This window comes from Protopterus annectens, chromosome 1.part0, assembly GCF_019279795.1.
Source record: "Protopterus annectens isolate FY-2018-M chromosome 1.part0, PAN1.0, whole genome shotgun sequence".
In the NCBI taxonomy this organism is placed as follows: Eukaryota; Metazoa; Chordata; order Ceratodontiformes; family Protopteridae; genus Protopterus; species Protopterus annectens.
This window is the reverse complement of record NC_056725.1, coordinates 453,304,343-453,326,971: the sequence shown is the minus strand read 5'-3', so window position 1 is coordinate 453,326,971 and position 22,629 is coordinate 453,304,343. Positions and strand designations below refer to the sequence as shown.

The 22,629-nt window shown below is 43.6% G+C and overlaps 1 protein-coding gene across 2 annotated transcripts in view; it reads right to left on the bottom strand.

Annotated features, from left to right (window-relative positions):
* XPO5 (exportin 5) overlaps positions 1-22,629 on the bottom strand; it is a 2,857,558-nt gene that overhangs the window by 425,043 nt on the left and 2,409,886 nt on the right. For both annotated transcript variants that reach the window (XM_044060355.1, XM_044060360.1), the window contains exon 28: positions 1,406-1,513. In XM_044060355.1, coding sequence (XP_043916290.1) covers positions 1,406-1,513 — 108 coding nt within the window. The remainder of the gene's footprint in view (positions 1-1,405; positions 1,514-22,629) is intronic.

Genomic DNA, 22,629 nt, shown 5'->3' with positions numbered 1-22,629 from the left:
CAAAAATATATATATATATATATATATACACACACACACACACATGTGTATATATATATATATATATATATATATATATATATATATATATATATATATAGTGCATGAAAAGGGTCTGTAGACCAAATTACCCATCCAGTTAAACAAAGCTGACTATGCGGACTAGCTTGATTTCCTGGAAGCTGAGGTCAAGTTTGAGGCATATCAGATCCCAATGGTTATCATAGGGTTAAGTCTTGCGAGAGGAGGCCCTCACAAGCCTTCTGATGCTCTCCCCTTCCCGTGTTTTGCCAGCACTTAACTCCAGATTATGCAGAAAACCTTTCTGTTGATCACTGTGCTGGCCACTGTCCAAAGCCATCATGTAACCTAGAGTAAAGCAAGTATCAAACTTCTCTCTTCTCTACTTGAAAATGACTAGGCTGACGCATTGGTATGTGTAATGGTTCTTCAGACTGTGCAACACTACAAGCCATTACAAACTGTGGAACATGGGTCCTGGTTTGTGATTTAAGGATTACAGAAAACTAAAATGGTGTGTGTGTGATTCAGGCATCAAATATGCACACTTTCTGCTGACAACTGTCTTGATGCGAGAAGCCGAAAATAACTGGGGAATGCAGGTGTTGAACTAGCTCTCCTGGCTTCGTTATGGTATGACACTGCACTAGCAAGAATTTATACAGACTCCTGCAAATGGGAACTACAAATTTCAGGACTTGTGCTGAGATGCAGATATCAGAACAGTAAAGCCAGTTAATTACCTACTGCACGGGGCTAATAAAATAAATCAAATGTTTTCTAAACAGGTTGAAACCATGCTCATTTTCATCATACTATCAAATGCTGAACAGCAGACAGAACTAGCAATTTCATACAGCCATCAGGCTAATCACTGAATAAAGTAGTCATAAAGCCGTGTTTTCATTTTTAAATGGTTAACTGTGTCATAATTCCTACTCTGAGGTAAAGAGGTGAGGTGCATAGTTCCATTATTCAAAATGAAAACTCCAGAATGCTTGCTGTACAGAAAAATGATAGATACCACACTTCTGAAACTAAGCCAACATATTAGTCTTTCATGCAAAAAAAAAAAAAAGTAGCTAAGAATCTAAGCTGTAAGATCAGCAATTCTGATCATCTTCTTTTGTCCAACTTCTTCGGAAACGAGACTATTAAAAAACAGGCCTCACTTTTAAGGGTCAGCCGACTCTTACATGTGGCTATGGAGGATGTATAGCTTAGAAACTGGCAAGAACAGAGGTCCAAAGAAGGAAGAGCCAGAAACTCAAATGGAATGCAATTCAGTATTGTCTGTAAAAGCATGTATTCAAAAAGCATGAATATACACTATGTACCATGTTAAAAGTCTCTAGCTAAGCTTTCTCAATACTGCAACACTCACCTGTTTAATAAGTGGCCAACAAAGCACTGAGGTAGTTCTCTGACATGTCAATGTGTCTCTCCAAGAAAGGGCACTATAGCAAATTACAAGCAAAGTAGTGCAGATCTCCTAAAAAAAAAAAAAGTGTAGAATTTCATTTACTTCATCATTGGAATTGCTCTCAACTTTAAATGGGTTCAGCTACATGTAAAACTACCATAAAAACATTTTAAAGCATACTATGCTGAATCTTCTACCATCAAGCATAAAAGCACACAGACTTTCTAGCTGGAACGGTAGCTTGGTGAAATTAAACTCTACACTGCATATTTGGGCAGTTCACATCACCATTCCGGGACACTTCATATTTTAACACACTTGTATAGGGACTAGCAAAAGCATAAGCAACTGTTAATAATGCTGATGTGCGCCTCAGCGATGAACTGCAGAAATATGGAAAGAGTAGGTACTAGTAAAAGACAAAGCATATAGCATTAGTGAGAAAGAACAAAACAGTAAGAAACAGAAGCAGAATTAACACAGGAACCAAGAAGCAACAAACTTGAAGACAGCAGGAGGGAAAAAAATCACAGACGTCACAGATGCTGAGCCCACAGGGCAGGTATCGACCCAAACGTTCTTGCTATAGGTGACCTGACCCCATTGTAAGACATATAGATGTGCCTTTTACCAAACTTAGCAAGGAAACAGTAAGTTAATGCCTGTCTGGTTCCAGGATCTGTCAGATTATGCATGAACTCAAGTCCTAGAAAAAGTACCTGTATGACTTTATCAAAGTTTGTGGAGGAGTCAATGACTTTAGGTGCATCTCCCTGGAATACTTGAAGTGATACATGATGGAGCTCTCACTGTGTCCAAGGCAGTTATATGCCTGGCATTCACCAGCATTCTACCTCTTCTAAGGATGATGCTACAATATCAGCAAAAAATAATTAACCTAGTTTTTGGTGTTATTCAAAGAGGTCCAATATTTCTCAGTCTGGGATGATATGACTGATGGACCATACTGCTTTATCAGGGATGGCCTGCATCTGTCCCCTCTAAGGTTTTGACTAATGGCAAAGAAATTATCCACCCCATAGTGTCTTTTGCAGGCAATGCCAACCTGATTAACATACCAACATAACAAACCAAGTAAAGGAAAAGTACAGTTGTGTACCTACCATAAATGTAGATGTTCGAGTGTATTCACTGTTGCAGTCATTACTCTTGGGTTATATCCTGCTGGCAGGCGACCCGCGGTCGGCCAGAATTCCAAAGTCTAGATCCGGCATCGGTTGCTGTCGCCTCTTCCCTGACGTCAGTGCGCCAGGGGTATAAAAGATGCAGCAGACACCATTTTCTTCAGTTTTTCTTGCCCCAGATGTCAGGTGCCCCCAAAATAGGCTAAAAATATTATGCCAATAATTATGCATGCAGTAAAATAAACATTTCCTTCATCTACAAACCACATAGGTTGTATAAGATAGAGAAGTATAGGTAAGTCCCAGTAAAGAAAAGGGCGATGGAGGGTGGGTAACTTGGACTGCAACAGTGAATACACTCGAACATCTACATTTATGGTAGGCACACAACTGTACTATGTTCATCGTGTTTCACTGTTGCAGTCATTACTCTTGGGTTGAATCCCAAAGCTAAGGCTGGGTGGCTGGGCCTAAAGAGGATTAGGAGAGGCTATAAGGCCTTGCAAAACTGCAGTGGCGAAGCCGGCTTTGGATTTAGAGTAGAGAGGTAAACGGTAGTGCTTTGTAAAAGTGTGCACTGAACTCCACGTTGCAGCCTCTAAAATGTCTTTGGTTGGTACTCCTCTGAGAAAGGCTGCTGAAGTGGCTGCTGCCCTGGTAGAATGAGGTGTAATGGCCTTGGGCACTTATTTGCCATGTTGTGAGTAGCAGAAACGAATGCAGTGGCCTATCCATTTTGAAAGTGTATGTTTGGAGATCGGCTTTCCTTGAGATACTGCAGCATATGCCATTAAAAGTTGCTCGGTTTTTCTGAAAGCTTTAGTTCTGTCCAAGTAGAAGCGTAGTTGTCTGTGTATGTCCAACGAATGCAGAAGTCTTTCACCTTTATTCTGTGGGTTTGGATAAAAGGTAGGGAGATGAATAGTTTGGTCAAGCGCCACACTGGACACTACCTTAGGCATAAATGTAGGGTTCGTTCTTAGAGAAACCCTGTCTGGGTGGAAAATGATGAAAGGTTCCACAGCCATGAGTGCCTGTAACTCTGAAACTCGTCTTGCAGAGGTTATTGCTAGGAGCAGAGCTGTTTTCCAAGATATAAACTTTATATCAGCTGTATTGGCTGGCTCAAAAGGCGTCGGTGTGAGTTTTTCCAAAACATAATTGAGGTTCCATGCAGGTATTGGGGCTCTCCTTGGAGGTCTTATGTTTTTGGCCCCTCTGAGGTACTGTCTTATTAATGGATGGGAAAAATAGGAGGTTCCGTATTGTAATGAGCTGAAATGGCGGCGGCATGAATTTTAACTGATGAAAAGAATAGGCCTTTGTCCAGCATCTCAGTTAGGTATTGTAAAATCTGAGGAATATTTGGTACAGATGTGTCAAGTCCTTGTGCCTGGTTCCAAGCACAGAATCTTTTCCATTTGTCTGCATAAGATTCCTGGTACTGGGCCTCCTGGCCTCCAAAATAACGTCCATCACTGCTTTAGAGAGAGGTGTGTGTTGAATGGTTACATTATCCGCCATGCTGCCAGATTTAGGGTCCTGAGTTGGCTGTGCAAAATCTGATTGTTTTGCTGGGTCAGTAAGTGAGGAATAAGAGGCAGTGTCCAGGCTGGGTCTTGAGACAAGTGTTTTAGGATTGGGTACCAGTGCTGGCGTGGCCAGTCTGGGGCAATCAGGATAATTTTTGGCTTCTCTTGTCTGACCTTTAGGAGTACCTAGGAGTACCTTGGCGAGGAGAGGCAGAGGAGGAAAGCCATATACTGTTAGACTTTTCCAGCTGAATGACAGAGCATCCACTTTCCATGCTTGCTTGTGATAAGTCCTTATGAAGAATTTTTGTAGTTGGCAGTTGTGAGGGGAGGCAAATAGATCTATGTCTGGGCATCCCCATTCCTTTGTTATCATGCTGAAGAGTAGTGGATCCAGATTCCATTTGCGGGGATCTGTAAGGTTTCTGCTTAGTTCGTCTGCCAGAGTATTGTTCTTTCCTGGCACGAATTGTGCTTGCAGGTGTACTTGATAAGTCAATGCTGTGTTCCATAAAGTCATGGCTTGTCTGCAGAGGGGGTGGGAATGTGTGCCTCCCTGCTTGTTTATGTACCACATGACTGTAGTATTGTCCGTCCTTATCAGTAGTTGCCCTGGATGGAGTAAATCCTTGAAAGCTGTCAGGGCATTCTGAACAGCTAGCATCTCTTTTTGATTGATATGTAGATGCATTGGGCTTGTGGGCCATGTGCCCTGAATACATTTTCCTGCCATGTGTGCTCCCCAGGCATAGTCTGATGCATCTGTTGTTATTGACTGCCTGGCTGTGGGTAGAGTGAAAGGCTGTCCCTTGTTGAGGTGACAGGCATGAGCCCACCATCGAAACTCCTGTTGCAGGCAAGGATTGAGAGTAATTAATGTTTCCAGGTTTTGACAATGGTGAGTCCAGACACTTTTTAGGTACCACTGAAGTTTCCTCATATGCGGTCTGGCATATGGAATTAGCAGGATGCCATGAAGCCCAAAGCCTGCAGAATTTTTCTTGCAGATAACTGGGCTTTTGTTGCCAACATTTTGAAGTAAGAAGTTAGTTGTCCTCGTTTGTCTGGCGTGAGATAAGCCCATCTGGGCAGTTGTATTTAAGCTTGCACCCAGGAATATTCTCTCTTGAGAGGGTGCTAGTTTTGATTTCTTTTCGTTTACTGTGTACCCTAGGCAAATTAATAATCTTTTTACGAACACCAGATGCTTTAGTAGAGTGTCCTTGTTCTCTGCTTGTATAAGGCAGTCATCCAAGTAGGAATAAATCTGAATTCCTCTTTGTCTGCAAAATACAATTACTGGTGCAAGGCATTTTGTGAAGACCCTGGGCGCAGTAGATAAGCCAAAGGGCAGTGCAGAGAATTGGTAGTGCATTGAGCCAGCTATGAATCTGAGGTATCTTCTGCAAGATTGTCTGATTGGTATATGCAGGTATCCCTCTTTTAAGTTCAAAGTTACAAGCCAAGCCTTCTTGCCCAGCATGGGCAGAAGCTGCTGCAGAGTTAACCTTTTGAATTTTGGAACGTCCAGAAACGTGTCTAGAACAGACAGGTTCAGCATTGGTCTCCAGGTCTTGTCCTTTCTGGGGACTAAGAAAAGTCTTGAGTAAAATCCTTGTCCCTGCTCTTGCTGTGGTACTTGCTGAATGGCCTTCATTTGCATAAGGCTCGAAACTTGTTTTTGTGCCTCTGCCCATTGATTGTGTGGCAGGTTTGGCATACCTTTTGCCTTTGGCAGGGTGTGAAGGTGGAACTTGTAGCCCTGGGACACTATATTCAATACCCATTTGTCCTGGGTGATCATGTGCCAATTTTGAGAGAAAAGTGCTAGTTTTCCCCCTAAGGGGGCTGCAAGAAGATAAGTGCTTGGTGCTGGCAGAGGCAAGTCATTGAGACTGTTTCCAGTATGGCTGTGCTTTGTCTTCTCCAGTTTTGGAGGTAGAAGCACCCCACTGTTTAGGCCTGTATGAGCCCTGGGGCTGGGATCTGCCTCTGGGACGTCTGTATCTGCCTCTTTGTAGACCAGTTCCTGCTAAATTTTGGTGGCTGCACCTGTAAGAAATCCTTTACTGTTTGCATAGATTTCGCTTTGTCCTCCATTTTCTTCAAAACCTCCTCTGCTTTAACACCAAATAAAGTATCATGCTGTAATGGAGCATCTAATAATTTTGCTTTAACATGATCAGGCAGATTTTGTTCCTTTAACCAAGCATACCTCCTAATGACAGAACCCGTAACTGCGGCCCTGCAGGAGGCCTCTAGAGAGTCAAAACCACTTTGCAATGTATGCTTTCCCACTTGTTCAGTTGCATGCAATAAAATCCTGTATTTCCTTATTTTCTGTACAATCAGAATTAGTCAACATTTTCTGTTTTAACAGTGACATTAAGTATTGCTGATATTTAATCATATGAAATTGACAATTTAAAGCTCTCACAGCCAAAGCAGCAGAAGTGTAAACCTTTTTTCCCCATCTGTCTAGTGCCCTTGAGTCCCTGTCAGAAGGGACAGGGCTTTTAGCAGTAGCGGCCTTAACCCCCTTGGGACCCTGAGAAATAGATTCTGGGTCAGCAGTAGGGTTTTTATAAAGAAATTAATGAGAATCAGGAACACTGTAATATCTGTCTGACTTAACAGGAGCAGGAGGTAAGGAATCTGGAGAAAGGCCGGACTCTGAAAATACATCTACAATGTCTAGCACAGGGTGAATAGCAAGAGGCCTGTGCTGAGGAAGTAAAAGAAAATCTCTGAGCCTTTTCTTTGATTCTGAGTAATCCTGGCTCTCCCAGTGGAAGTGTTCCCTCATGGTATGCAGGGCTTCTCCAAAAGAAAAATCCTCAGGAGGAGAGGCTAAAGGAATGGATTCTTCAGCATCAGAATCCTCATAGGGAGGAAGAGAGAATTCCTGTGCAGAAGATGAGTCGGAGGAAATAGAAACCTGATCTGAAGAGTCATAGTCTGTCTCTTGCCTAGGCCTTTTGTCACGAGGGGGATGGGAACCACTGATCAAGGTAATAAGGTCTTCGGCCATTTTGAGCATCTGTTTTTTTTAGGCATGGAAGTCTGTTCTGAAGAATGCTGTGCTTGTTTTTTGTCCTTAAAGCTGCTGTAGTCTTTGCTTTTGAAGCTGGATTAAGCTTTACATACAACTGTGTAGGTCTGAAAACACCCTCAGAAGCCGATGCCTGCTCAGCGGCTCCGGACCCATCTGAGGGAAAGATTTCAGAGTGTCCAATACCTTGAATATCCAGAGGCCTAGCTGGCTCCACGTGGGAATCGTCAGCGGCCTGTGGCTCTGAGGTAGCAGGTGTCAGGGGCTGCGAAAGCACCTCACTGAGAACTGGCGACTGACTTAGTGGAAGCCTCATCGTCGGTTTTGGATCTCAGATGCCTGTCCTTCTCTTTTTCCTTGCGCTTTTTAGAAACTCCGGTTGTCGGTTGTTCCGACGGCATTATGTAATTGAATTTTCGGCCAAAGTAATAAGCAAAATCAAACCAACGCTTAATAGTGCGTTTGTTGAATCTAGCACAAAACCGACAGCTAGCAACGTTATGATCAGGGCCTAGGCAAGGAATACCGTAAGAGTGATAATCCTTATGAGGTATTTGCTTCCCACAAGTAATACAGTTGTTAATTTTTTCTGACATCGGTCTGGAGCAAGGAAAAAGTTTCCCAAATGGGGTACTTAGCTTTAATGAAGACTTCGGATCTGAAATTCGTCTGTGAAAATCGCAGGAGTCGGCCGACCGGCACTTGCGAACTGCTTTTGCTTCGGGCACCGCGCGGCAAGAAAGACTGAAGAAAATTGAGTCAGCTGCATCTTTTATACTCCTGGCACACTGACGTCAGGGAAGAGGCGAAAGCAACCGACGCCGGACCTAGACTTTGGAATTCTGGCCGACCGCGGGTCGCCTGCCAGCAGGATAACCCAAGAGTAATGACTGCAACAGTGAAACACGATGAACATCTATGACAGTGTTACTGATCAACACTAGGAGCCTAAACAAGAAACTCCACTCCCTACAAGTCCTTGTCATCCTGAAGGACACTGCTGTTTGTGTAGTGAAAGACAATGTTTAAAATAGTGGACAGCACCTCTGGCTTTGCAGGGCTATAATACCTTCTACATGTTTAGATCTGCTACTAAGCAGAAGGGGGAAAAAGATGGAGATAAAATCAATCTATATTCAGAAGAGACTTACATCAAGGCTGGTAAAGTAGCATAATGCACTATTGCATCTTCATGTCTAAATAACCATCAGAAAGGTCCCATATCATGTATTACCTAGCTAAAGAACTCACTCTGTGAGGAAAGCAAGCCACAATGCCTACCTGCAGGAACTAAAATCACTCGGTATTAAATCAAATACTATCTTCCTGGTGATCTAAACTATCCAACTACAGAATACAAAATCTACATCACCATTAGTACAAAAGCACAGAGATTCCTGGACTTTGTCAATACAAATGCCCTGGAATAATTAGTCAGAGTACCCATGAGGGTGATCATCTTGGATCTTGTCCTTACTAATATGGGGCATATGCACAATCCATTGCATATCTTCATCACTGTTAGGTCTGACCATAAAGCAGTCTCTTTCAAAATTAAACTGAAACAAGCAATCCCTTCTATCCACGGTACCTTTAAACATTTCTAAGACAAACTACCTACCCTAGTGATAAACTCCAAGCATTAAATCCCCACCAAATCCAGTTAACTCCACTGAATACACAGAAACGTTCACCACCACAGTATACCAGTATGTAAACAGCTGCACAGAGGGAGGTGTATCCCACAGGAACAAATGCAGGGCAAATCCTATAAACAAACCTATGTGGTGAAACAATAGCTTTGTAATAAAAAGAAAAAAATTTTGATCAAAAGTAAGAAAAGCAACTCCAAGATTGTTAAAACCCTTGTCACTGAAACAAAACTCAGGAGCTTAATAAAATCCATCCAGCCAAGGTTCAGGCCACTGAACTATCATAAGGGGCATTTGCAAATGACACCTTAAAGGGCTCCGTGAACTGACAGAGTCTGGGCCAAGCATGACACCTCATGGCAACGTCAGACCCGGCAGTCCTTGATGCTCCTTTGGTGGTGGCATGCGAAAGGAGGCGCATGGATGTGTTAGATACCGCTTTTAGAGTGGCCATCCAGACGGAGAATGTGCGCTTATCCTCCGGCGACATGGACTCCAGGGACAACTAAGCTAGCTCTTTGACAAGGTCGCGTCGCAGTCGGGTAACGTGTGCCAAATAATTCAAAGCCCTTACGGAAAAGATGGCTGAAAAGCATATACCCGCTTCCCTAGGCGATCCATCGTCCTGGACTCTCGGTTGGAGGGATGGACTGTAGAACTTTCTTGAGCTAGTTCTTTCTTGGTGGCGGCTGCTACCACTACACTGTCTACAGGGGACCCCTTGTTCCAACTAGGTCTATCCAAAGGGGGACTCAGGATCTTGTCCTGGCATTTCGGAATTGGCTTCACGGTGTCCGGTCCTTCCATGCCCAGGTGGTGAAAAGGTCCACTAATGGATCTGCATGAGGGGACACCCAAGAAGTTAAAGGGCCTGTGCCAAAGACCTCCAGAAACACAGACTCATTCGCAGTAGGCATGAGGGTGGACCCCCCCCCCCTTGGCGCAAGAGTTCCATGATGGTGGAGCATTCCCCAAATCGATGTCCTTGGTGCGAGACTCTGGGGAGGAGTCCAGGTGCCTCCTTTTGCATGTCCATTTGTGAGAAATCATCTGTGGGATTCTCCGAAGCAGACTTGCAAACTGCTGGTTGTTCTGCAAGGGGAACCACCTGGGGCACATCAGGGACGGGCTTGTCCCTGAGTGGACAAAATGGTCGAATTAGCTTCTAGAACCGAGGGAGTCAAGACGGAATCAGAGGAAATAATCAGGGGTCTCAACCCACTACAGAGAACCCTTTCCACCACATCGAATGCCGAAGGAAAGCGAGCCTCCTGTGACACCAGTAAGGAAGCAGCTATCCTCAGATTCGATGGGGGAATCGGAGCAGAGCCTGCAGGTGCCGCGATGCGGAGGGGAGGGCCATGACCAGACATGGTCAGAGCCGATGAAACCCCCCCCTCAGATCCGATGTCCAGACTACGGCTCCAACAACTGCTCAGGTCCGAACTAGTCTGATCCGACATGCTCAAGGTAAAGGCTGGCGTCGAGGTACAAGGTACCACCGACACGGACCCCCGACTCTGAGACCTCCAGGATCCAAAAACTTCGATATCTGGGTCGGATCAGAGAAGTAGTTATAGGAGTGAAAAAAGGAAGCGAGGGGGCTGGCAAGACTCCCATATGGATCACGGTGCGAATGAATCTTCACGTCATTTTGCCCATCTCCGCTTCACTTAAACTTCTGATGGAACGTGATGAGGCCACTGACGCAGACCTGGAATGTCGGTGCACAAAGGCTCTAGATGGTCTAGGCTCCTCCGACTCCGGTGAAAATCTAGGTGACCAGAGCCGAGGAGTGCTATGTCTAGAAATAGCCTGCAGTTTTTGAGGAGGACCAGAGGGACCCGACCGGTCCAGGAATCTCTTCTTAACCTTTCCTTGCCCTGTTTAGAGATGTCACCTTCCACAGGCCTCTTGTCAGGATGGTGAGTCCCAGCCTGGGAGGAGGAAGAAGGGGAGATGAGACAGTCACAGCCATGACTGCAGTAGTCGCAGGGGACCGCTGTCCCTGAAGCAGAAAGTAGCCCCTTCATAATAAGTTTGAACTTGCTGTCTTTCAAGGCCCTAGGGTTAGAACCTGTACAAATCTGACCATCAGTAGACAGGTGAGAGGCCCCTAAGCACACAATGCACAAAGTGTGGCCATCAGCTGGGGACAGCTTGTGGCCACACTCTATGCGCTTCCTAAAAATAGGTTTAGCCTGCTCAGCCATACTAGAAAAAGGGAAGAAACAGTCTTTACCGATCCAACCATGCACACACACACACACACACACACACACACACACACACACACATACACTCACTAATAAAGAGGGAAGAGAAGAAACTACCGCACTAATTGACGTTCAATTTTTTTTTTTTTTTTTAAATGAGACGCACAATGAGATAGGGGAGGAAAGAAGGGAAACCCTGACCTAACTCTACTAGAAAATAGACTCACTTACACTGAGAATTCGCTTAATAAACACTCACCACGCCTGGAGCTCCGAGACCACAATACTAAGCTAAGCTGTGGCAAATGAGATCTGAGGGAAGGAAGGAGATGGAGGGGTATTGTGGGTAAGGGGAGGAGCTTGGAGCTCAGATCAGATGCTGGTGAAGCTGCTATCTCGGATCCGATCCGGATCCGAACACCCCCAAGAGCAAATGAAGTAAACTACTTCAGTTCAAGCAAAGGAAACTATGACAGTGTTACTGATCAATGCTAGGGGCCCAAACAAGAAACTCTATTTCCTACAAGCCGTTGTCATCCTGAAGGACACTGCTGTTTGTGTAGTGACTGAGACATGGTTTAAAATAGTGGACAGCACACTGGCTTCACAGGGGTATAATGCCTTCCACATGTTTAGATCAGCTACTAAACAGGAGAGGAAAAAAGGTTAGATAAAATCAGTCTATATTCAGAACAGACTTACATCAAGGCTGGTAAAGCAGCATAATGCACTATAGCTTCATCATGTCTAAATAACCATCGGAAAGGTCTCATATCATGTATTAGTTAGCTAAAGAAATCACACTGAGGAAAGCAAGCCACAATGCCTACCTAGAATCACTCAGTATCAAATCAAATACCATCGTCCTGGTGATCTAAACTATCCATCTATAGAATGGAAAATCTACACCGCCATTAGTGCACAAACACGGAGATTCCTGGACTTTGTTAATACAAATGCCCTGGAATAATTAGTCAGAGTACCCACGAGGGTGATCATCATCTTGGATCTTGTCCTTACTAATATGGGGCATATGCATAATCCATTGCGTATCTTCATCACTGTTAGGTCTGACCATAAAGCAGTCTCCTTCAAAATTAAACTGAAACCAGCAATCCCTTCTATCCACAGTACCTTTAAAATTTTCTAAGACAACTACCTACCCTAGTGATAAACCTCCAAACTTTAAATCCCCATCAAACCCAGTTAACTCCACTGAATATACAGGAACGTTCACCACCACAGTATACCAGTATGTAAACAGCTGCACAGAGGGAGGTGTATCCTGCAGGAACAAATGCAGGGCAAACCCATGTGGTGGAACCATAACTTTGTAATAAAAATAAAACACTTTTTATCAAAAGTAAGAAAAGCAACTCCAAGAATGTTAAAACCCTTGTCACTGAAACAAAACTCAGGAGCTTAATAAAATCCACCAAGCCAAGTTTGAGGCTAAAATAGCTACTGAAGCCAAAGCACAACACAGCAATCCGCTGAACTGACTGATTGATGTCACCTACAATAAGGCTGAAGATACAGAGAAGCTACTGGCCGATAAATTTAGCTCCATCTTAAAACTTCTCTTCCCCCCTCCATCTGTCCCTCAAGATGCACTTGAAACCAGCTCAGTCTCACCTCCAGCTATCACACAAAACCAAGTACTAAAGGTGATACCAAAAGCTAAAAATATTGCATTGATGGGTCCTGACAATATCCCTGTATGCATCTTACACAGCATGAAGCACGACTTCACCACAATCCTAATAACACTGTTCAATCTCAGTCTCTACATAGGTTTTATACCAAATGAATGGAGAACAGCTGCAGTCATTCCCCTGCACAAGAAAGGTCCTTTCACAGAGCTAAGTAATTAGAGACCCATAAGTCTGACTAGCCACATATGCAAAGCCATGGAAAGACTTATCATAGAATTGACACAGAAAACCACAAACATGGACTTATCTCAGTTTGGATTCAAGGGCAGGATGTTTACTCAACCTGGTGTTTTTTTTTTTTTTTTTTTTAAAGATCATCAAAACAGTGGATGAAAGCAAAATGGTGCACACTGCAAACTTGTACATTTCAAACACTTTTTTCAAACACGTATGATGAATTACCACTTGTGACATAGGCACACTTACATTTACATAAAAGTAAACAAACCATATTAACAAGTTCACATTTATAAAAATTATACATCACATATATTGCTACACATCCTATAATCTAGGTCACATTATATAAATGATTGAATTCCTGCCTTCTCTTAAACTTCACTCCTCCCAAAAACATTTTACTGCATGGATTGGTCCCACAATTTCCATTTTTTTTCTAAACAACTTATTCCTAATCCTTTTCTAAAGATCCCATCTCTTGTTTTTTATCTGCTACAATATTCATTACTTCAACTATAGTTGGTTTAGATTTTGATTTTCTAGAAATTGCTTTTTTGGCAGCTCAAAAAATCATTTCCTTAGTTACACTTAACCACTTGCAGCTGGAGACTTCAAATCAAACAGGGGCTGCAGGAGACAGCTGAATGGGTGGGGCCATTGGGAAGGGTTGTGGCCAACTAGAAAGGGGCAGAAGTACCTCACAGTGAGGATTCTAGGCCTTATACACTTGTCCTATATGGACAGACTCAAAAAAACTCCAACTATTCTCTGTCTCATATTGCCTACGTAGAGTATAGCATGGTCCCCTACACATTGCAGTTTGCCCTTCCTTTCTATTGGACAGTTTTAAGATTCCAATCTAGCTCTACCATGTACCCTTTGTCCATGGTAGGGTTAGCATTTGTATTCCTCTCCAAGACATGAGTAAGCCACGACAACATATAGTATAGGCAGCTGCTATACGGAAATTTATTTATTGCATTTGATTGCTGGGAAAATCTGACTTGAGCAATAAAACCCCTTTTCAGCGAGGCCCGGGGAAATGTTTATTTCAGTATCTTATATATATATATATATATATATATATATATATTTATATGTATGTATGTATATACATACATAAAATACTGAAATAACAACCACCTCTGCTATGGTAAAAGGAGTAAAATAAAATCCACATCGCTATACATTTACTTACAATGTACACATATGCTTTCACACTGCAGTCTACAGTACACAGAGTTTCATTCTGTATGTTTGCATGTATACCTACCCCAGTTGCACCTTCTGTGTATTTCAAGCTGCATTAGCCAGCATAAAACATCTCTAAGGCTTGTGCGCATTTTTGTGTGTCATACATTCATGGCTAAGGGTCTTTAAACTGAAAGACACAATGATGTGTCAAAATTGTTGCACTGTGGATTATGCAAAGGCTACAGTACAGAAGTAGCTGAGAAGCACTGGAAATATGAACCACAAAACATTACACAGAATGATGAAGTGTATATCACATAAGAACAGCTATTACCAGAAGTTAAAAAATAAATGTAAAAAATACAGTAATTCAGGAAAAAAAAGACTAAAGAAGCACTATAACTGAAATTGCTACAGCCAGCTACTACAATGTCTCAAGTGGCAAAAGAAAGTCATAAATACCAGGATTTGAAAGCAGAAACAAGAGCAAGTTGGAAAAAATACCCAGACAGTCCCAACAGTAATGGGACTGATAGGACTAAAAAGAACAATCTGTCTTAAGTATGCTACCAATATACCTAACTGCAGGGAGGAGGCAGTTCTAGGTGCTGAGAAGAGCACTCTTGGCTAACAGAGTGAAACAATACAGACTGCATGAACTTTAATATTGCCCGACTCAGGAATGAGGTCCATTCCCATCATGGTATTAGAAAAATAAACCACTTGGAGAAATTAAAATGGATTTCACATGCTTGTTTAAAATGAAAGAATCTGATGATTGTGCAGAAAATCAACTTCATTCACTGCAATGACTGACAAACATGTCGTATTATCTTGCAAACAATCCATTCCAGTTCCATGGTTTAGTATTTGTACAGTCACAGTCACAATAAAGATTACCACTCTAAGTTCTCTATTCATTGTTGACAAAGCATCATGACTATTCCATTCCAACTCTCAAGCAACAACTTGTACAAAATACCCCAATTCCAACACGCACCCCATTTCTTCCATTCACCAAACACTTATGCTTTTATATATCAAAAAAGGGTTTAATAAACGTTACTTTACAATTTAGCAGTCAAATTTGATGTTAAATGAGTGACCTGAAGAGATCAACTGACTTCATTAAGTACACATCTGACACAATTGTTTTTAACATGTTTTTTTAATGCCCACTGCTTCAATTCATTCAATCATAGATGATTCCGCATTAATGTATTCTGATAAAAATAAATCACCTATAATCTGAAAAAAATCTTCTAAAACATTCAAAGGATGGTTGCCCAAGTCTGGAGCATTCCTACATGAGAATATAACCAAATCTTGTTATTTAGCTTACAACACAATTTTTCCTCTGCCCCCAGGACCTCACCCAGCTGCTCATCTACCTGCACCCACTCAGCCAATTCATTCCATGGGGAAGCCTATAATTTCCAGGCTGGCCAAGAGCCCTACTGCTGATCTGCTCTTGCCTATGAATTCACAATTAATCCTCTGTTTCCAGATAGCAAGAGTCGGGTACAAGAAACAGGCCAGCTTTCTAGTCCTTTGCAGCAGCCTGCCCTCTCACTTTCCCCTCTGGACATTCCTACTCCACCTTCAACAGCTCTTCCAGGCTATGGTATAGCTGTGCTCTGAGGGGAAGTGCACCTCTGCTTGCAAAATTCCTCTCAGCTTTTAGTGCTAATATACCTGGTACGGTGTACTCAGTAGGCTCAAACTCCACAGGGTATAGTGCTCAGACATGGTGTCACCCACTTGGAAAGCCACAGCTGCCCTCCACGATGGCCAAGTAAGCAGCAGCACCTCATTCTTACCCTCTCCAACCAGCTAATACATGTAACCTAGCCACAAATAAAACTCTGGTTGCATGCCCCATAGGTTTCATAGGTTCACAGGTTTATACTAGGCTATCTGCCCTGAGGCATTTATAAGCCTAGCCCAATTTTTTGTGGCTTACGCCACCCCTTATATGAAAAATACTGTGCCCATTAGTTTGTTGTGCCTCTGTACAGCAGTGACACAGAGATGATTCCCGGGATAAACCTACGATCTCCCATCCACAGGTCAAGATTTCTCTTGAACAGAGCCAGCGAGGTGCTCTGCCTCACATGGATCGGGATTTTATTCCACAGCATAGGGAGTCTCTGAGTGATAAATCTATCCCTCCAGCACGTCCTATTTATATCCGTGCTAAGGTTTAAGTCGCTTGCTCTAGTGGTTTTGGTGGATTTGGATTTTTTGAGGTGGAGCATGTCCATTAATTCCGGGTTGGACATGGCCTTGTATTGTCAGGCACATGTCACCTCTGAGCAGACTGTATGCAACTGAATAGAGCTGGAGTTTCTTCAATCTGGCAGCATATGACAGATTTTGGAGTCCCTTTATCCTTTTGGTGAGGAACTTTTGGGGTCTCTCCAATTGCTGCAGATGTCGGGTGAGATACATCCCGAATGGGGCATTGTACTCGATCATTGGTCTGATAAGTGAAGAGTACAGGGGAACAATGACCTCACTAGATCTGGATGTGAATCCCTTCATGATCAGGTGGGCAATGTAGAAGGTCTTTCTAACCACTTTAGCAACGTGAGTGTCAAAAGAAAGGCCACTGTCAACCTGGGTCCCCAGGTCCCTGATAACCTCTTCTGTGCTTAGTGGATTGCCACCTATATGGTAGCTTGGGGTTACCTTGTTTTTCCCGAAGGGTATGACTATACATTTTTGGCGCTTAACTTCAGGCCATGGCTCTGGCACCAGCTATCTGTTTCCGTGAGTCCCTTCTGAAGGATATCCGTGTCCGATGCACTTTCCACTATGGCCCAGTTTGCAGTCGCCTGCAAACTTTGTCAGCCAAAGTCCTCCCATGTTGGCCTGTACTTCTGAGAAGTAGATGCCAACAATAGGGGCCAAGGACCGAGCCCTGTGGGACACCACTTGTGACCCGCTTGGAGTCTAACATAGCGCCAGCAACTCTAACCCTGTGGGTTCTGTCCTTAAGCCAGTTTGCAACCCATCTTCTGACATATGGGTTTACATTTAAGCTAAGTTTTTCTACAATACCCGAGTGGGGTATTGTGTGGAAGGCCTTTGCAAGGTCAAGGTAGGCTGTATGGACTGCCTTTCCTCATCAATGGCCTTGGTGACTGTTTCAAGAAGTCGACCAAGTTCAAAAGGCATGATCTGCCCTTGACGGCTAAACTGGGTCGGGTCCAATGTCTGCAAGTCCCCTTTACCTTTGTTTATGAGCTCCATCATGCTCCTCTCCATAGCTTTGCAGACTAGACTTGTTAAGCGTATGGGGCGTAATTACCAGGGTCCGTAGAGGCACCGCCTTTGTGGAGTGGGACCACAGTTGCTGTACGCCACTCCTTGGGCACATATCCTGTGGTAAGGCGGAGATTAAACAGCTGCCTTATGTGCGGGTTTAATTCCTCATTTAGCTCGTGTAGCACACAGCCGGGACACCATCCGTCCCATTGATGCTGTGTTTTTAGCTTTAGAGAGAGCAGCTTTCACCTGCGCATTTGAGATGTCTGGGAGGCTACACTCTGCTGGGATAGTTATCTCTCCTTTTGGGGGGGAGGGGGGTGAAGTTTGCACTGTACCTGTCTGCCAGTATGCTGGCAATGTCTGTGGGTTCAGTGATTTTTGTATCATTTTGGACTAATTCTGAGCATATCTGGGAGTTTCCACCCAGGTTCCTAACATAGCTGAAAAAGGCCTTATGATTGTCCTTTGAATCCATGGCAATTTTTCTCTCAAAATTGGCCTTAGTTGATTTTATGAGTGCTCGTATTTTTTTACTAATAATGATCAGGGGTGACTTCCCTTTTATGGATTTTGTTCCATCATGTAATAGCTTTCTCCTCTTATTGTAAAGTTTGTTAATGGCTTGGGTCCACCAGACTGGACGTTTGCCCTTTGTGGAAGGAGTCTTGGTTTTATTTGGGATTGCCTGATCCATGCAGTCCTGGAGGTGTTCATAGAAGGCATTTGTAAGGGCTTCCGCAGCTTTGGTTGTGGTTTCCACTGGCTCAGGGGCCTTGAAGGATACCACACCAGTCTTGAGTAGTGTGAAGTTTGCTTTAGAGAAGTTCTTCACTGTGGTCTTTTTTGTTTGGGGTGGGAGCGGGATGTGGATTTCCAGTGAGATTAGTTTATGATCAGATCTCACCAATGAGGGATATACTTCCGGTGTGGAGCATTTTGTCCCCATGTTTGTGATAATGAGATCTAGTATATTTTCTCCTCTCATGGGAACAGTGACTAGCTGTTCCATGGCATTTGAATTTATGAACTCCAGGAACCGTTGGGCTAGAAAGTCTGGCCTTGAGTAATGTTCCCAGTCTATATTCGGGTAGTTGAAGTCACCCAATATGATGGTGTTTGGAGATACATTTATACCCTCCAGTGTCTTCAGGAAGGCTGTGTGGGGTTCCTGAGTTTGAGAGGGTGGCCTGTAGCATGCTACAATTTGTAGAGCAGTTTTGCCTATGGTTAGTTGCACCTGGATGGTTTCTGAAGCTTTGTGCGTTGCCACCAACCTGGAGGTGTGGGTATCCTTTATGAATATGGATACACCCCCTCCTTTTGTGGTGTGGTCCGGGTTTTGGGGCCGAACGCATGATATGAGGTAAAACCTAATAGTGCCGGGGTGCTCTCAGGAGCCTTGAACCAGGTTTCAGTTACAGCGCAGACATCGATGTTCTCCATACTGAGAAGGGCCTCGAGTGTGTGCATTTTGAGATTTAGACTTCTGGCATTGAGCAGCATTACCCTCAGTTTCTTCCCATTTTTGTTTTCTAGGGTGGTAGGTTTAGAATTTGAGCCTTGCCTAAAAAGGCACTATGGGGGTGGCAAGAGCCTTAGCCAATATCCGAATCCCAGGGTGACAGGTGCAAGCCGTCCCTTTAAGCAGCGTGGCTTGTCAAGCATGTCATCCCAGGCAGACAGACACTGGATCCCCTTTGAATGACACCAGACATTAAGCCAATTGTTAAAGCTGATCATCTTGTCTCTATATTGTGGCATCATTCTTGGTGAAGGAAGGATACTGCTCAGGGTCAGGGTCATACCTGCCTGGGCTACATAATCAGAGAGCTCCTCTATGTCTCTTTTCATGTAGTCCAGGGAGGTACGTCTCAGGTTGTTCACACCAGCATGGACAATGACTGTGTCATATTTGTACTTGCCGTGGAGTGACCAGAGTGCTTGTGTTATGTGGCGGATTCTAGCGCCCGATAGGCAGCTTACTGTGACCCTCTCCTTGTTCAGCCTGGTGAGTGGGACGTCAGTGTGTCTGACTATGGAGTCACCTATGACAAGTATGTTTGGTGTTGTATTTGGCTTTATTCCTCTACACCACAGAACTACACAATATCTAAATTTTTGTACTCTTTCAACTTCAGGAACAAAAACATTACTGAAAAATACCAACTTGTGTGTATTGTCGATTAAAAAAAATGAAATTTGATTAGCATGCTATTAAATTAACAAAAATCAAAAGCTTGTTAAGTTATACAGAATAAAACTGCATCTGGCAGAATATGCTTACGTTACACATAGCTCACATTTCTGTTCTGCTATATGCAGTATCAATATTTACTAACCTACCCATGGAGTAGATACGTAAGCCTACAAAATCTGCAGTTAATCAGGACGTAATGCATAACTCTTAAGTATGCATGCTAAAACAGATCTACTTTTTACCACTGAAAAAAAAATAAAAATGACCCACCAATTTTATATTCTCCCTAAACATTTCTAGCCATCCAATGAACAAATGTTAAACACTTCAGTTTGAATTATAGCTTGACAAACCCCCTTGATCCAAGAATCATTTAGGCGATTCTCTCCATCACAGATAGCCAAGCTTTGTTAAAAAAAAAAAAAAAAAAAAAAATAATCTTTCTACCAAAGTAGAAAGACTTCCTGGCCTCATAACTTAATTTCCCAATTAATAGTTAAATGCATCACCAAACACCATCATACTAGGTGACTTCAATTACCCTAATATAGACTGGGAACACTACTCAAGCCCAAACACCCTAGCCCAAAAGTTCCTGGAATTCATAAACTCAAATGCCATGGAACAACTAGTCACCATCCCCACAAGAGGAGATAACATACTTGATCTCATCATCACGAACATGGGAGCACAATGTTCAACACCGGAAGTATACCCCTCACTGGTGAGATCAGATCACAAACTAATCTCGCTGGAGGTCCTCATCCCACCCCCACCTGAAATAAAAAAGACCACAGTAAAGAACTTCTCAAAAGCCGACTTCACACTTCTAAAGACTAGTGTGCTCTCCTTTCAGGCCCCTGAACCGTGGAAAACAATACTCAAGCCGCTGAATCACTTACAAACGCCTTCTACCAGCACCTGCAGGACTGCATGGATAAGGCAATCCCAAGAAAAACAAAGACTCTTTGTACCAAAGGCAAGCGTCCAGTCTGGTGGACCCCAGCCATAAACAAACTCTACAACAAAAGGAGGAAGCTACTACAAGATAGAGCAAAATCCTTAAAAGGTAAGACACCCTTGATCACTATAAGTAAAAACTAAGAGCTCTCCTAAAACCATCCAAAGCCAATTTTGCGACAAAAATAGCTAAAGACTCAAAAGACAATCATAAGGCCTTCTTTAGCTATGTTAGAAACCTAGGAGGAAACTCCCAGATATGCTCAGAACTAGTTCAAAATGATGTGAAGATTACTGATCCTACAGACATTGCCAACATACTGGCTGACAGGTTCAGTGCAAACTTCTCCCCTCCCCAAAAGGAGAGATATCTATACCAAATGAGTGCAGCCCCCAAGCATCTCCAGCCAAGTGAGAACTGCTCTCCAAAGCAAAAAACACAGCATCCATGGGACCCGATGGTGTCCCCGGCTGTGTGCTCCACGAACTCAATGAGGAATTAAACCCACAGCTAGGACAGCTGTTTAATCAAAGTCTTACCTCTGGATACGCACTCCAGGAGTGGCGCACTGCAACTGTGGTCCCACTTCACAAAGGCGGTGCCTCCACAGACCCTGGAAATTACCGCCCATTAGCTTGACAAGCCTTATCTGCAAAGCCATGGAGAGGATCATAATGGACCTCATAAATAAAGACATAGGGAATTTGCAGACTTTGGATCCAACCCAGTTTGGCTTTGTCAAAGGCAGATCATGCCTTTTAAACTTGGTTGACTTTTTCAAACAGTCACCAAAGCCATTGATGAGGGAAAGGCAGTCCATACAGCCTACCTCGATCTGGCTAAGGCCTTGATACAATACCCCACTCGGGTATCATTGAAAACTCATCAGCTTAAATGTTAACCCATACATCACAAGATGGGTTGCAAACTGGCTGAGTGACAGAACCCACAGGGTCAGAGTTGCTGGCGCCATGTCAGACTCAAAGCCTGTCACAAGTGGTGTCCCACAGGGCTCAGTCCTGGGCCCACTCTTGTTTGGCATCTACTTTTCCAAGTACAAGCAAACACAGGAGGGTTATGGCTGACAAAGTTTGCAGATGACTGCAAACTGGGCCATAGTAGAAAACACATCTGACACAGATATCCTTCAGAAGGGTCTCACAGAAACGGATAACTGGTGCCAGAGCCACGGCCTAAAGTTAAATGCCAAAAATGCATAGTCATACCCTTCGGGAAAACAAGGTTACCCATAGCTACCAAATAGGTGGCAATCCACTGAGCACAGAAGAAGTTATCAGGGACCTGGGGACCCAGGTTGATAGTAGTCTGTCATTCGACACCCATGTAGCTAAAGTAGTTAGGAAGTCCTTCTACATTGCCCACCTTATCATGAAGGGATTCTCATCTAGATCAAGGGAGGTCATAGTCTCCCTTTACTCATCACTCATCAGACCAATGATTGAGTACAATGCCCCATTCGAATGTATCTGACCCGACACTTGCAGCAGCTGGAGAGGCCACAAAAGTTCCTCACCAAAAGGATAAAGGGTCTCAAAATCTGTCCTATGCTGCCCGACTGAAAGAACTCCAGCTCTATTCAGTCGCCACCGCTTGCTCAGAGGTGACCTTTGCCTAACATACAAGGCCATGTCAAACCCAGATTTGATGAATATGCTTCACCTCAAAAATCTAGATCCATCAGAGCCACAAGGGCGGAGACTTAAACCTCGACACGGCTATTAATAGGACGTGCTGGAGAGATAGATTCATCACCCAAAGACTCCCTATGCTGTGGAACAAAATCCCGGTACATGTGAGGCAGAGCACCTCGCTGGCCTTGTTCAAGAGAAATCTTGACCAATGGATGGGAGATCGCAGATATACCCCAGGAATTACCTCAGTGTCACTGCTCGACAGAGGCACAGCAAAATAATGGGTATAGTTCCCCATACTAAAGGGGTGGCGTAAGCCACAAAACAATGGGCTAGGCTTATAAATGCCCTCGGGCAGATAGCCTAGTATGAACCTATGAACCTATGAAAATTAGGGCTTCCTTACCCTTCTACCT